We start from the raw sequence: 15,324 nt of genomic DNA on the forward strand, positions 1-15,324 counted from the left end.
TCAATGCTGAATATTCATTGGAAGGACTGATGCTGAAGCTGAAACTCCAATACTTTGGCCACCTGATGAGAAGAACTGACTCATTTGAAAAGACCCTGATGCTGGGAAAGATTGAGGGCAGGAGGAGAAGGGGACGACAGAGGATGAGATGGTTGGATGGCATCACCGACTCAATGGACATGGGTTTGAGCAAACTTTGGGGGATAGTGAAGGACAGGGAAGCCTGGTGTGCTGCAGTTCATGGGGTCACAAAAAGTTGGACACGATTGAGCAACTGCACAACAACAACAAAGCATCTTGTTCATCAGTGCTCTAGAACATGGTTTATTATATCTTAAGTCCTGACCTATTCAGGGTTTTAGTTTGAATTGACAGAAAATGTCAATTTGATTTGACTCCCCCCACTTTTCTTGGGATGGAGGAACTCATCGTGGCATGACCAGTCAAAGAGGAAGCTGAAAGGTAGCTAGTTAGGAGAATGAGAAAAAAAGGGCAAGGATAAAATTAGGCTGGGCATCATACTGTCTTCACAAGGTCTGCCTCAGAGGTCTGTTGGTCTACCCCTGTTCCATTCTGTCTTCCTGGCCTGCCTTCTGATACTCATTCCTTGCTGAGCCTGGTCCAAGCCCCAATTTTAGCAAGGTGCTTCATGTACAATCATAATAGTTGACTGGATCTGGAGCTGTGAGGAAATGTATTTGCTATCCCTGTATTGGAGGCCAGAAACTTAAAAAAAATGAATTTATTTTAGTTCTTCTTTATTGAAGCTGCACAAATAAAATAATCTAAAATGTCATTAAATTGCAATTTAATAAGCAGAGTAGGAAATTAACACATTTCAGGGAAAAAAATTTCATTTTGTTGGGACTTTCCTGGTGGTCCAGTGGTTGAGAATCCGCCTGCCAATGCAGGTGTGGAAGATTGCATATGCTGCAGAGCAGCTCAGGTCGTCTGCCGCAACTACTGTGCCTGCCCTCTAGAGCCCGTGTGCCGCAACTGCTGAAGCCCACACGCCCTAGAGCCTGTTGCTGTGCAACAAGACAAACCACCACAATGAGAAACCCCATGCACTGCAAGTAGAGAGTAGCCCCCGCAACTACAGAAAGCTCTTGTGCAGCAACCAAAAATAAATAAATAAAAATTAAGAAAAAATTTTTTAAAATGTAAAAAAAAAATTTCTTTTTGTTAATAATGGGAGAATTTGAGAATGTGCAGTTTCTATCAGTAAGAAGAGACAGGTGAAAAGAAATATAACAGGGCAAGTTCCTGACAGGGAATAGGCTCATCCATTGCTGGTGGCTCTGACCATGAATACAAGATTGACTGAGAAAACACTGGGCATTTGGAGCAGAAGTGACAGGTGTATCCCCACCTTCCATTGTCTCCTGAGTCCAGAGATTTTATAAAGCAATTAATTAATTATATTTTTTTAACTCTAGTTGTTATTTACAACATTCATTTGCTTTGAGAGTAAGCCTTTGTCATGAAACTGTATTAAACATTGTTTTAATTTGTAATTTGTTTTAATTTGATTATTTATTTCTTAGCTGTACTATATATAGTGAAAGCACAGGCATGGCAGCGCTTTCCTTATTTAACACTGGAGAATCTCAGGCTCGAAGAAAGTATAATTAATGTAGCACTCATACATAATGAGTTCTAAGCAGAATATTATCTGTTGGAAGATAGAAATTAGGAAGTAGCTGAAATAGTGTCTGTTAGTTATTTATTCAGATACCTGAAAGAAGAGGTATTCTGGTTAGTTTCAGAATGTAAAAGGGGAAATCCGTAATTATATTAAAAGTACTTAGTGACTTTTGTTTGGGAAGCTGAGAATTTTTTGATATTTTAAGCTTCAAGAGCTAGCTAATTGGATTCTTGGCTTTTATTACAGGTTATTAAGAACTCAAAGTCCTTCAAAGAAAAATTAGTGAGTTGGAGAATAAAGTTTCTCCTGCAGCTCTTTCCAGCATAGTCAACTGTTTAGAATGATAAATAGTATTCTTGGTTGTGTTTGAATTAATTTGGTTGCACAGTGGTAAGTGATATTTAGCATAGTTTTACCTGAGATTGAGGACCTGAAAAATGAGTTAACACATCAGTACAATGTTTACTTAGTAGGAAACATCTATTAGTAGTGGTTTGTGGATGAAGAAAACTTAGACTGAGTTTGATGTTACTAGTCACACTGCTCTAGTATTTTTACATATCTAGATCTTGATTTGTGCCACATGCAATGTTTTTTATTTATCTTACTTAGGAAAGGGAATTCCTAAAGAATTATGTTCAGCGAATAGTTGATGTTCGACCCACACTGGTTCTGGTTGAGAAAACGGTATCCCGAATTGCACAGGATATGTTGCTGGAACATGGCATTACTTTGGTCATTAATGTAAAATCAGTGAGTGTTCTTATTTTTCTATTACTTCTAAAAATGACAGCTTGTAAATTTATATGCATGTGTGGTAGATATACAGGGTTCTTTGATTATTTATTTCTTAGCTGTACTAGATATAGTGAAAGCACAGGCATGGCAGCGCTTTCCTTATTTAACACCGGAGAATCTCAGGCTCGAAGAAAGTATAATTAATGTAGCACTCATACACAATGAGTTGTGTAACACTCATTATAAGTGTCTACCAAACCATAGGTGTAGTTGACATTAGTTATTAAGTAGTCTTTGTAGAGACGTCATTTTGTTTGGGGAATCACACAAAGCAGAAAATTTTCTCTCCCTTGAAAAATTACCTTCTTCAGTATAGAGGTCAGTTGTGGAAATTCCCCACCCACCACCCCTGAATCAGTATCTTGTGCCAATGAATAATACTTAAATGTCTTGATGTTATTAATGTGAGTATGGTTTATTTTAGTAAGCACATATTGATTGCTAAGTGTAGACTTATCTAGAATCAGTAAAAGTCATATAATTATTAAAATCAAGGAAATTCATCTTGAAAGAAAATAGGGCATTTTCTTTTTTTTTCGGTGAGGGCATTTTCAGATGTTTCTATTATTTTTCCATATAAAATGTACTAAAATTTTATTCTTCTCTAATTTTGTAATATGGTGTTGTTCTGTGTTCTAGCAAGTTTTAGAACGAGTTAGCCGGATGACCCAAGGTGATTTGGTGATGTCTATGGACCAGCTGCTTACCAAACCCCACCTGGGCACCTGTCACAAATTTTACATGCAGATGTTTCAGTTGCCTAATGGTGAGTGATCTTTAGTGTAGATTTACCTGAAATGGGGAGGGAGTGGGCTGAGGAAACGAGTAAACTCATCAGAACGACAATGTTGATATATTAATAGTAGGAGATGGCTATTAGCATACAACTATGATCTTACTTACGAGTTTTTGTCTGGTAGATGTTAAAAGATAATGAACTAATTCTGTCTGGACTTCTGGATTGCCACCTAAACCTTCTTAACCTTGTGTTTGTTTATTTGTAGAACAAACCAAAACACTGATGTTTTTTGAAGGCTGTCCACAGCACCTGGGCTGTACAATCAAGCTTAGAGGAGGCTCTGATTATGAGCTGGCTCGAGTTAAGGAGATCTTAATATTTATGATCTGTGTAGCTTATCATTCTCAACTAGAAATCTCCTTCCTCATGGATGAATTTGCTATGCCTCCTACATTAACGCAAAACCCTTCCTTCCATTCTCTGATTGAGGGACAGGAGGATGAAGGGGCTGCACAGGAGCCGTTCAGCGGAAGTCCCCTCCCCCGGGAGCCTGACTTCCCCCCGGACTTCCTGCCTTCTGATGATGGCAGTTTGCTAGAATCAAAGATTCTGTTTGAGAAGGGTGACCAGGAAAATAAGAGCGTGCCACAGGATGTTGCCTTTTTGAAGCCTCAAGAGCATGCCCCAGCAGCTTGCCCGGTGGGTGCCCCCTGTGCTCTCTATCCATCAGTACCAGAGTCATTGCTGCCGCTCCATGTGGATGACCAACAGGACGCCATAGGCAATGAGCAGCCAGAGGCTCTGCAGCAAACAGAGGAGCTTCCAGATCCCGCAAGCCAGATGAGAGCCTTTAGAGACCCTCTGCAGGATGACACCGGCCTGTATGTTACCGAGGAAGTTACCTCTTCTGAAGATAAACGGAAGACGGATTCTTTGACCTTTAAACAAGAGTTGAAAGATGTGATCCTCTGCATCTCTCCAGTCATCACATTCCGGGAGCCCTTCCTTTTAACTGACAAGGGCATGAGATGCTCTACCCGAGATTATTTTGCGGAGCAGGTTTACTGGTCTCCTCTCCTCAATAAGGAGTTCAAGGAAATGGAGAGCAGGCGGAAGAAACAGATGCTCAGGGATCTCTCTGGCCTTCAGGGCATGAATGGAAGTGTTCAGGCCAAGTCCATTCAAGTCCTGCCCTCACATGAGCTTGTGAGCACCAGAATTGCTGAGCACCTGGGGGACAGCCAGAGCTTAGGGAGAATGCTAGCTGATTATCGGGCCAGAGGAGGAAGAATCCAGCAAAAAAACTCAGACCCTTTTGCTTACTCAAAGGAGGCGTCGAGTACCTCAAGTGGCAAATCAGGAAGCAGAACTGAAGGTGATGAAGAAAAAGGGTTGATTACAAGTGATGCAGTGTGGTCGACAAAGGTGAGCAAGACCCCTTTTGTGCTCATGTACATTTAAGATGGGTAGAAAATTGCTGCTGTGGCAAGGTAAAAAAGTCAAATATGACAGCTTGCATGCAGATTTATTAAATATTTCCTTTGTGCTTTTTTTTTTTTCTCTTTTGGTCTCAGGTCTTTTGTCTTATGTGTCACTTTAAAATGTATGAAATAGGAGTGTAATATGATGAAACTGAATTTGAGGGTTTCAGGCTAAGCTCACAGCAAACTCAGAAGAACTGTGAGGTAGGGGGCACTGTGGAGCTGCTTAAAATTTCTGGCATGATGACTGGCGTGTGATGTGATGTGTTCTTTGATCCTTTTAATGGTAGCCAGTGGGAGAGTAGAGTTAGTTGGAAGCTTATTATAGGAAATGGATGTGTTTTTTTTCATTATTATAGGTGATAAAACTCATGAACAAATCCATCTTTTGATGAGTAAATACAGTTGTTTAATAAAACAAATAGATGTTCACTTTCACAAGTCTAGGAAGGATTAAATAATGATAGTGTATTGTTTGTAATACCTGAAATTGGAAAAAAGGAATGTGGTAAGAGCCATGGTTAATGAAGTTTGGAAAAATGCTTAACAATAAACTTTATATAAATACATGTTTTATACATTTATGTAAACTTATTAAAAGTGATTTGGGGGTCTTTTAAATTTACATGAGCACGTATGTATTTTTGATTCATGATTTCTATCTTTTATAACTCATTCCTTGTACGTTATCTACAAAACACAGGTAAGCAATTTGTGTAAGGATGCTTACATTTTATTGTAATGTATGTACAAAGATGTTTACTGAAGCAGTTATTTCTGACTGACTGCTGTTAAAAGGATGAGTTGGATCTCATTGAATGACCCAGAGAGAGCCCATGACGTATTGTCTTGTGTTAAAAAGCAGATTGTGTATTTGTAGCATCATCCCATTTTTATAAAAAACAGAATCACCTGTGTATACTTCTGTGGGTGTTTTCATGTGTATATGTGTATCAGTTCAGTTCAGTCGCTCACTCGTGTCCGACTCTTTGTGACCCCATGAACCACAGCGCACCAGGCCTCCCTGTCCATCACTAACTCCCGGAGTCCACCCAAACCCACGTCCATTGAGTTGGTGATTCCATCCAGCCATCTCATCCTCTGTCGTCCCCTTCTCCTCTTGCCCTCAATCTTTCCCAGCATCAGGGTCTTTTTAAATCAGTCAGCTCTTCACATCAGGTGGCCAAAGTATTGGAGTTTCAGCTTCAACATCAGTCCTTACAGTGAACACCCAGAACTGATCTCCTTTAGCTAGCGTAAATACATGATTTTTAACCACACAGTCAAATTTATCAGTTTGGGAGGTGGGGCAGCTTCAGAGGAGGAAAGGCTTTGTGTACTTCAGGAACTTTTCCATCTTCCTCTGAGCTGTTTAAATTTTGCCAGAGACAGATGTTACCTAAAATGATCAAAAGCAGGTATAAAATACAAATAAATAAATACCTTAGAATTTAGATTTCTGGGTATCTCAGGTTGAGATTATATCCAGCTATCAATTCAGACTATTTCATATTTAAATAACTACTCCCAAAATAATTTAATGTAGTTTTGTAAAAATAAAGAGTAAGAAAACAAGTTATGTAGACATGTTTGCATTTTTAAACCTTTTGGATGGTTTTAACTTAAAAATTAACTGCTCTTCTTTCTTATATTTAGTTCCCTGTAGTTTTCAGTCTTCACTGGAACCCCTGTAGTGCTGATAGAGGCTTTACAAACCGAGTGGAGTGTGTTGGATGTTGGAGGCAGGCGTGGGAGTTGGAGTGCTCACCCCGATGTTGCTTCTCTTCCAGGTGGACTGTCTGAACCCTGTCAACCACCAGAGGCTGTGTGTGCTCTTCAGCAGCTCTTCTTCGCAGTCCAGCAATGCTCCCAGTGCCTGTGTCAGTCCTTGGTAGGACTCCTTCCCTCCCTTGCATGTTGCACTTAAGAACAGAATTCCAGTAACTGTGAAAAAGATTCAGCCATGAGGCTGTGTAGGTGCATGGCAAGCTGCTGGTCACATGTGAATTGATGCAACTTTTGAACTTGTAAATTAAATTATGAAATTTGGATTTTTTCATGGGCAGAAGTAAATAAAAGTATGTTAAGAGTGAAGAGGAATGGAAGAACAGTTTGTAATTATAAAAAAGTGAAAGTTGATACATAAAAGCTAGTTTTAAGCACTTTGATAACATGCACAAATCAGGCAGGTTTTCTTTGGGCATTGTTTTCATAAAAGCAGTCGGTTTTTTGCCTTAAGTTTTATTCTAAAACTTAATTCCAAGTAGATTGATAGAAACACGTTTTATAATGTTATAATTTGTTTCCAATGATAGTCACAAAGCCTAGTTATTATACAGTTTACCTCTGGTCTTAAGTACTATAGAACATAACTGCTTGTTTTTGGAGTACTTGCCACACAAAATGTCTTCCATATTGTAATTTTGGACACCAGAGACACTCATTTCCACCAGTGAGATCAGGGAGTCCTCTACATTGGTGTTGGCTCTAGCAGGCAGACTTGGGTCTGGTTGAGCCCATGGGAATTTTCTCTGGGAATTTAGGTTGAGGCTTGAATAAGATGTCAGTTTCAAAAGGGTATGTGTAGCTGAACTCTCTTATTTAGGTATAAAGTTGGATATAAATTTAGGAACTGGCTCTCCTGGAAGAATATGAGCTGCTGCTCTTCGTGCTCAGTAATGGTGTAGACTGGAGAGCAGAGACAGGAGTCCCATTTTATATGGATGGAGTTTAAAGCTTTGTAAAGGAAACTTGTACTTCTTCCTAACGCAAATCAGACTTACCCATTTAATGTTATTGTTTATGTATCCTGATTAAATAGTTTCATAAGATACTAATGCACTGGGAATGGATACGATACTGTAATATGGTAGTCCAAACCTATTATATCAGATAATGTAAAACCTGTTCTGTAACAGCAAAAGAATATTACCTGTTTTGTTGGTAATAATACTGTATTATAAGTACATCTAACATATCAGTTTGGGGTCTGATGAAAATGTCTTTGCTGGGTTGTAATTCTAATGATATGTTTCTAAGAAATGATCTTTTCTTTTAGGATTGTAACAATGGAATTTTATGGAAAAAATGATCTTACATTAGGAATATTTTTAGAGAGATACTGTTTCCGGTAAGAACCAGTTTTCTCCTTATGTTCTATTTATGTTTTTTTTTTGATGTGCAGAATTTCAACCTAAACATGAACATGAGTTGGAGCACTGTTGTTTGACCTTCCTGTTCATGCCTCATGTCAGGGCTCACTGTACAGAGAAGTAATCTGTTTTATATTCAGCCCAGGAAGTCTTTTCCAGTTCATTTTTCAGATCTATGTCCATCTAATTGCCCTGCAGGCCTGCAGACTTTTTTTTTTTAGGATGTCTGTTTTTAGAGTGATTCAGATGAGAGACAAGAGAAACTAAGGACCTCAGTTTAAATCGTAGTGCCTTTGCTTGCCACTTACATGACAGAGAGCAAGTAACTTAATCTTTGTGTGTGCATGCTCAGTCGTGTCCAACTCTTTGCGACCCCATGGACTGTAGCCCCCCAGACTCCTCTGTCCATGGAATTTTTCAGGCAAGAATACTGGAGGGGGTTGCTGTTTCCTTCTCTAGAGGATCTTCCCAACCGGGGAGTCTAATCTGCATCTCTTGCATCTCTTGCATCGGTAGGCAGGTTCTTTAGCACTAGCATCACCTGGATTAAACTTTACCAGCCCCCTTTATAGGTATTAACAAACTCCACAAACGTCAAGAGTTTTAATAAGTAAAATGAGATGATGTTTTAGAAATGCTTGGCAAATGGAAGGTGCTTAACAAGTGGAACGTATCACTGTGATGTGGTTGAAGGCGGGGTGTTCAGCTCTGCAGGCTCGTAGCAGGACGAGTGGAACCCTGAGCAGATCATCCACCATCATCCTTACTCTGGAGAGGATGCTGCACTTTCTCGTCTGCAGTCCTGATTAGCCAGCATTCACTCTTCATGGCTCCTCGGTTTCATGGTTAATGTGACAACTTTCTTTTTGTCAAAGGCCTTCCTATCAGTGCCCTAGCATGTTCTGTGATACCCCCATGGTGCACCACATTCGACGCTTCGTCCATGGCCAAGGCTGTGTGCAGATAATCCTAAAGGAGCTGGATTCTCCAGTACCTGGATATCAGCATACAATTCTCACCTACTCCTGGTGCAGAATCTGCAAACAGGTAAGTATACCTTGTTGCTGTACTATTTCATGTAGTATCATTTCTTTCTCTAGTTCTTTCTTTGTGGCGGAGGGTGGCCTCTGTTATTTTGAATTTGGTATTTTTCTTTGGGCTCTTATTTATTTTACTTGCTGTATGTTCCCTTTAATGTTTATTTCGTGAAGGTTCTATTTTAGGATTTATCAGTTATTATATGAAATATAGGTACCATGTGCAGTAAAATATAAGGAGACTTTATCTTGACAGTTCTTGATTATGTTTTGTTTATTCATCAGTAAACGCTTATTTAGCATCATGTAGGTACCAGGTACGGTGCTAGGCCTTAGGAATGAGGAAACAACAAGGTGTTGGCTCCTGTCCTCTTGGGGAGGAAACAGTCTTATAACACAATAGTTACAGTATGCTAGAATGCTTGTGTAAGTTAGTCTAGGTCAACATTGCTGTCTTAAGACGTGAAGATGAGACCATGTTTAATTGATCTCTGCCGTTTCTCATATTTATTCTTGGGGACAAAACCGTATGTTTTATTTCCTCTCTGTGCTTTTCTATCTCTAGAGGAAATATTTGGTGCTAGTATTTTGTTCTTAATATATACTGTTTATTCAAATTGTTTGCAATGTGTATGTGCCAAATTTAACTTCATCGTTATATTAATTGGCTTATTTTGGAGTGTGTTGGGAATCACATACAGGAATTATAGAGAAAATAATAGTGCAACCTATTTCCATATTAGTGGTTGAGGAGGGCGAAGTCAAAGATAGTCTTCAGTAGAAACATACATCCGTGACATCATGTCTTGCAATAATTGGTCTTTTTTTTTTTTTTAATAAATTTATTTATTTTAGTTGGGGGCTAATTACTTTACGATATTGTAGTAGTTTTTGTCATACATTGACATGAATCAGCCATGGGTTAATAATTGGTCTTTATATGCTTGTTCGTCTAGGCCTTTAGTCACTGTTAGGCAGCTGGCAATATTTTGTTGTAGAATGTGTGAACTTTTGCAGATTGTCTAGTGAAATAAGTAACTTAAATTTGATCTTTATATCTTGTAAGTTTGGTATATACACATGATTGCAAAACAGAACTTCAGCCCTTGGGGTTATGCTAGAAAGGAAAAGGTAAACAGTTTTTGTTACACAGAAGTGAAAAATTTTATGTGTCAAAAATTTTTATAACATATATGACCCAACATTAATATACTTACTATTAAACTTCTGTAAGCCATAATAGAAATAATGGGCAAAGGGCATGAGAAAGCAATTTAATACAAATGGCCAGGAGACATGTGCAAATACATGTTACTCATTAGTAATAATAAAAGATGTATAAATAAAATAAGTGAAGTATGTTTTTATTTATTTTTTAAAGAAGTCACATTTCAAAGATGTATAATTCCTGAGATCAGTAAGAAAGTAGGGAAATGGATACTCTTAGATACTGGTGGCAATTGTCTCTCCAAATAGGTGTACTGGTTTATACAGTATGGCAGAAAGTATCAAAGACCAGATAAATGTTCATGCCCTTCTTTGACCTACCAGCTTCCACTTTTATTAATTTATTGCAAGGAAATCATTATGGATACTTATAAGTGTGTTTATATATACCCACATTGAAAAGTTCATCAAAATAATGAAAAGCTTGAAATGTTTTAAATGCCCACCAATAGGGATTGGTTAAACATGTCCATATAATAGGATATTCTGCAGCCATTAAAAATCAAGCTGCACAAGAATATTCAATGTGGGAAAATATGATATTTTAACTAATAATAAGATTATGAAGCTATAAGAAAGAGTTTTTATTTATAAACATTCTGGCTAAGGATATATGTTTTCACGTATGGAAAGAAAGCAAACATAGTAGCATATTGGTGGTGGTGGTAGGATTACTGGAGACAGTTTCCATAGCCATCCCTCACCCCACCCTCCTCTAAATATTTTTTTGTTTTTCTTGTTTTCTGCAGTCAGAATATACTAGACTTGTACTGAAGAAGAAAATACATATATATATATATTTTTAAAAAGAGATTCTCAGTATGTGATTAGATAACAAACAATTTATGCTGAATTTCAGGTAACACCAGTTGTCGCTCTTTCCAATGAGTCTTGGTCCATGTCATTTGCAAAATACCTTGAACTTAGGTTTTATGGGCACCAGTATACCCGCAGAGCCAATGCTGAGCCGTGTGGTCACTCCATCCACCATGATTATCACCAGTATTTCTCCTATAACCAGATGGTGGCATCTTTCAGGTAAGAAGTCTGAGCAACCTTGTCACAGACACATACTCCCTGGAAGGCTTTGTAGCATTTCCACTGTTACTAGATTGAACTCACTTTTGGTGTGTGTGGTTCCCCACCCATCAGCCTTGCAAATACAGGGCCATACTCTGTGAAGAGCTTTCAGTGCTGTTATTGTATTTAATCCTCTAAGAAATATGTTACTGTTACCCTCACTTAGAGACCTTGTAGCTACGTAATAGAGCTAGCAAGTGATGGAGCTGGTAGATTTGCTATTGCAGGTGTGACTCTTAACCATTGGTTTTGCATCTGAGAGCCTGTCAGTATTTTTGCTAAGACATTACTTAGCATAAGGAGAATTGGATAGAATTGGATAGAGCTGAAATCACTAGTTCAAAGAATGGTTTTAAATGATTGAGAATGCCTTCAGGATATATCCAGAATCTAGGGACTTCCCTGGTGGTCCAGGGGTTAAGAATCTGCCTGCCAACGCAGGAGACGTGAGTTTGATCTCTGGTCCAGGAAGATCTCGTGCTGTGGAGCAACTAAGCCCGTGGGCCACAACTGCTGGGCCTGCCCCCTAGAGCCTGTGCTCTGCAACAAGGAAGCTACCGCAGTGAGAAGCCCACACACAGCAGCAAAGACCCAGCATAGCCATATAAATATATAAATATAAATATATATATATCCAGAATCTGAACATAGCTCACCACCTCCAGCACTCCCATTCTGAACTGAATCTCTGATGTCCTTACCTAGATTATTGCAATAACCTCAACCAGCTTCCCTTTAGCCTCGCCCTGCAGTAAAGCAGTCAGAGTGGTCCTATTATATGAAAATCAGCTTAGGCCACTCCTGTGCTCTGGAGCCACCAGCGGTGTCTGTTTCACCCTGAGTGAAAGCCAGAGTCCATTTATGGGCCTCTAAGCCCCTCATGTCCCACTCCAGTACTCTTGCCTGGAAAATCCCATGGACGGAGGAGCCTGGTAGGCTACAGTCCATGGGGTCGCTAAGAGTCGGACACGACTGAGCGACTTCACTTTCAGTTTTCACTTGGCATGCACTGGAGAAGGAAATGGCAACCCACTCCAGTATTCTTGCCTAGAGAATCCCAGGGACAGCGGAGCCTGGTGGGCTGCCGTCTATGGGGTCGCACAGAGTCGGACACGACTGAAGCGACTTAGCAGCAGCAGTAGCAGCAAGCCCCTCATACTCAGGCTTCTCACCCCTACTCCTCTCCCCTTGCTCCCTGTGTTTCAGCCTCGCTGGCCTCCAGGCTGGGCCTCAGTTATGCCAGGTAACCTCCTTCCTGGGAGCCTCTCATTGCTCTTCCATCTCTGTGCTGCCTGCTTCTAGACATTTGCTTATTTTTCCTTACTTTTTTCAGATCTTTGTTCAGATTTCACCTGCCCTGGCTCCCTCTCACCCCTAGCACTCCTTGCTTCTTTTTCGCCCTTTATTTTGCCCTGTAGCACCTACTCTCTGGCATAAGGTGTTTTAAGTATTTATTTATTGCACAAGTCTTGTTGTTCCTGAATCATGAGAACAGGAATTTTGGCCCTTGCTCAGCACCTAAAACAGCATCTGACACATAATAGGTCCTCAGAAAATATTTGTAATTGAACCTATTTCCTTTTTTAAGCAAGAGCTGTTAACCATGAACCTAGGGCCTAGATCGAATATAGCGTTTACTAGACGACATGAACTTCAGGTGGAAGGGAAACTCATGAAGAATCCTTGGGAGCTGAGAAGGTAGTGAATACCTGTGTCCGAGCTAATTGTGGGAAGGAGTTCCTCTCTCTTCATGGAGGTTTATATCCCAGTCATTTGTTTTTAAAGCACACGAGGGTGGCCTCAGGGGATAAATGATGATAGCACAATGCAGGGGAAAAACAACACAGAACAAAATCTTTTTAAAACTAGGAAGGATATTGGTAATGATTGAAAGTGGTCTTCAGTATTTTTGGTTGTTTGAAAATGCCATTTTATAGAAACTTTATGATCTCTTATACCTGTAAGACTTAGTTGGCTGTCACGATACACTTCTACTCAAAATATTAAAATATTTTTCACTTTTCTACTATTACTTGTATTTTCTCCTCTCAGTTATTCTCCCATTCGGCTTCTTGAGGTGTGTGTTCCACTTCCCAAAATATTCATTAAACGTCAGGTCCCATTAAAAGTGTCCCTTCTTCAGGATCTGAAGGACTTCTTTCAAAAGTAAGTTTCATTTTCTTTGATCATCTGTTTTTGTTTAGTACTGCCTGAAATCTAAACTACTTTAAATATCTTGTTTGTTCATTCAGCTTTCTTTGAAAACAGAAATAACCTATTTTTCTAATGGTATGTTTTATATGTCTGATGTAAAAATGGGAAAATGTAGACAATACCCAAAAGTATTAAAAAAGGTCAGACCCTCCCAAGCATAACGACTGTTAAATTTTGATATACATCCTTTCAGGTCTTTTTTGTTCTGCAAAATTGTATGTGATTCTTAATTAGATAAGATCTTAGTAAAGTTCTGTGTACATCTTTTTTCCACTTTTTTAAAAATTTATTTATTTTAATTGGAGGCTAATTACTTTACAATATTGTAGTGGTTTTGCCCATCTTTTTTCTACTTGTGTGAGATTAGACAGTTTGATTCTGACTTTTCTGAAGTGTTTAATGTTTGTTTAAGAGTTTCACAGGTATATCTTGCTGTGGATGAAAGACTCGCATCTTTGAAAACTGATACATTTAGCAAATCAAGAGAGGAAAAAATGGAAGATATCTTTGCACAAAAAGAGGTAATTCATTTTTCTGACAGAAACCCAGCAGTTGGTTGTGAACTTGTTAGAAGTTGCTTTTGGGGTGTGTCTCAGATTGCTGGAGTGATTTTTGTTTCCCTAGATGGAAGAAAGCGAGTTCAAGAGCTGGACTGAGAAGATGCAGGCGCGGCTCCTGTCTTCCTCCATGGAGACCCCCCAGCAACTGCAGTCAGTCTTCGAGTCACTCATCGCCAAGAAACAAAGCCTCTGTGAGGTGCTGCAAGCTTGGAATAACAGGTGTGACTCTGCAGTCAGGTGTTTCTTTCAGTTCAGTTCAGTCGCTCAGTCGTGTCCGACTTTGCGACCCCATGAACTGCAGCACGCCAGGCCTCTCTGTCCATCACCAACTCCCGGAGTCTACTCAAACCCATGTCCACCGAGTCGGTGATGCCATCCAACCATCTCATCCTCTGTCGTCCCCTTCTCCTCCCGCCCCCAATGCTACCCAGCATCAGGGTCTTTTCCAATGAGTCAGCCCTTCGCACGAGGTGGCCAAAGTATTGGAGTTTCAGCTTCAACATCAGACCTTCCAATGAACACCCAGGATTGATCTCTTTTAGGATGGATTGATTGGATCTCCTTGCAGTCCAAGGGACTCTGAAGAGTCTTCTCCAGCACTACAGTTCAAAAGCATAAATTCTTCGGCGCTCAGCTTTCTTCACCATCCAACTCTCACATCCATACATGACCACTGGAAAAACCATAGCCTTGACTAGATGGACTTTTGTTGGCAAAGTAATGTCTCTGCTTTTAAATATGCTATCTAGGTTGGCCATAACCTTCCTTCCAAGGAGTAAGTGTCTTTTAATTTCATGGCTGCAATCACCATCAGCAGTGATTCTGGAGCCAAAAAAATAAAGTCTGACACTGTTTCCACTGTTTCCCCATCTATTTGCCATGAAGTGATGGGACCAGATGCCATGAGCTTAGTTTTCTGAATGTTGAGCTTTAAGCCAACTTTTTCACTCTCCTCTTTCACTTTCATCAAGAGGCTCTTTAGTTCTTCTTCACTTTCTGCCATAAGGGTGGTGTCATCCGCATATCTGAGGTTACTGATATTTCTCCCGGCAATCTTGATTCCAGCTTGTGTTTCTTCCAGCCCATCATTTCTCATGATGTACTCTGCATAGAAGTTAAATAAGCAGGGTGACAATATACAGCCTTGATGTACTCCTTTTCCTATTTGGAACCAGTCTGTTGTTCCATGTCCAGTTCTAACTGTTGCTTCCTGACCTGCATACAGGTTTCTCAAGAGACAGGTCAGATGGTCTGGTATTCCCACCTCTTTCAGAATTTTCCACAGTTTATTGTGATCCACACGGTCAAAGGCTTTGGCATAGTCAATAAAGCAGAAATAAATGTTTTTCCAGAACTCTCTTGCTTTTTCGATGATCCAGCGGATGTTG

General features: G+C 39.7%; 1 protein-coding gene across 6 annotated transcripts in view; it reads left to right on the forward strand.

Annotated features, from left to right (window-relative positions):
* Positions 1-15,324, forward strand: part of PIKFYVE (phosphoinositide kinase, FYVE-type zinc finger containing) — a 99,700-nt gene that overhangs the window by 44,658 nt on the left and 39,718 nt on the right. For all 6 annotated transcript variants that reach the window (XR_014079076.1, XR_014079077.1, XM_081578178.1 and 3 more), the window contains 10 exons: positions 2,261-2,401; positions 3,086-3,212; positions 3,451-4,610; positions 6,457-6,557; positions 7,725-7,796; positions 8,694-8,865; positions 10,942-11,120; positions 13,215-13,328; positions 13,789-13,897; positions 14,001-14,155. Coding sequence is in view for 4 of the 6 variants with exons in the window: in XM_081578178.1 (XP_081434304.1) it covers positions 2,261-2,401; positions 3,086-3,212; positions 3,451-4,610; positions 6,457-6,557; positions 7,725-7,796; positions 8,694-8,865; positions 10,942-11,120; positions 13,215-13,328; positions 13,789-13,897; positions 14,001-14,155 (2,330 nt within the window). In the remaining 2 variants the exon portion in view is untranslated. The remainder of the gene's footprint in view (positions 1-2,260; positions 2,402-3,085; positions 3,213-3,450; positions 4,611-6,456; positions 6,558-7,724; positions 7,797-8,693; positions 8,866-10,941; positions 11,121-13,214; positions 13,329-13,788; positions 13,898-14,000; positions 14,156-15,324) is intronic.

The sequence above is a fragment of the Giraffa tippelskirchi genome, chromosome 3 (genome assembly GCF_054371585.1).
Source record: "Giraffa tippelskirchi isolate mGirTip1 chromosome 3, T2T-mGirTip1v1.2.pri, whole genome shotgun sequence".
NCBI classification, from domain to species: Eukaryota; Metazoa; Chordata; class Mammalia; order Artiodactyla; family Giraffidae; genus Giraffa; species Giraffa tippelskirchi.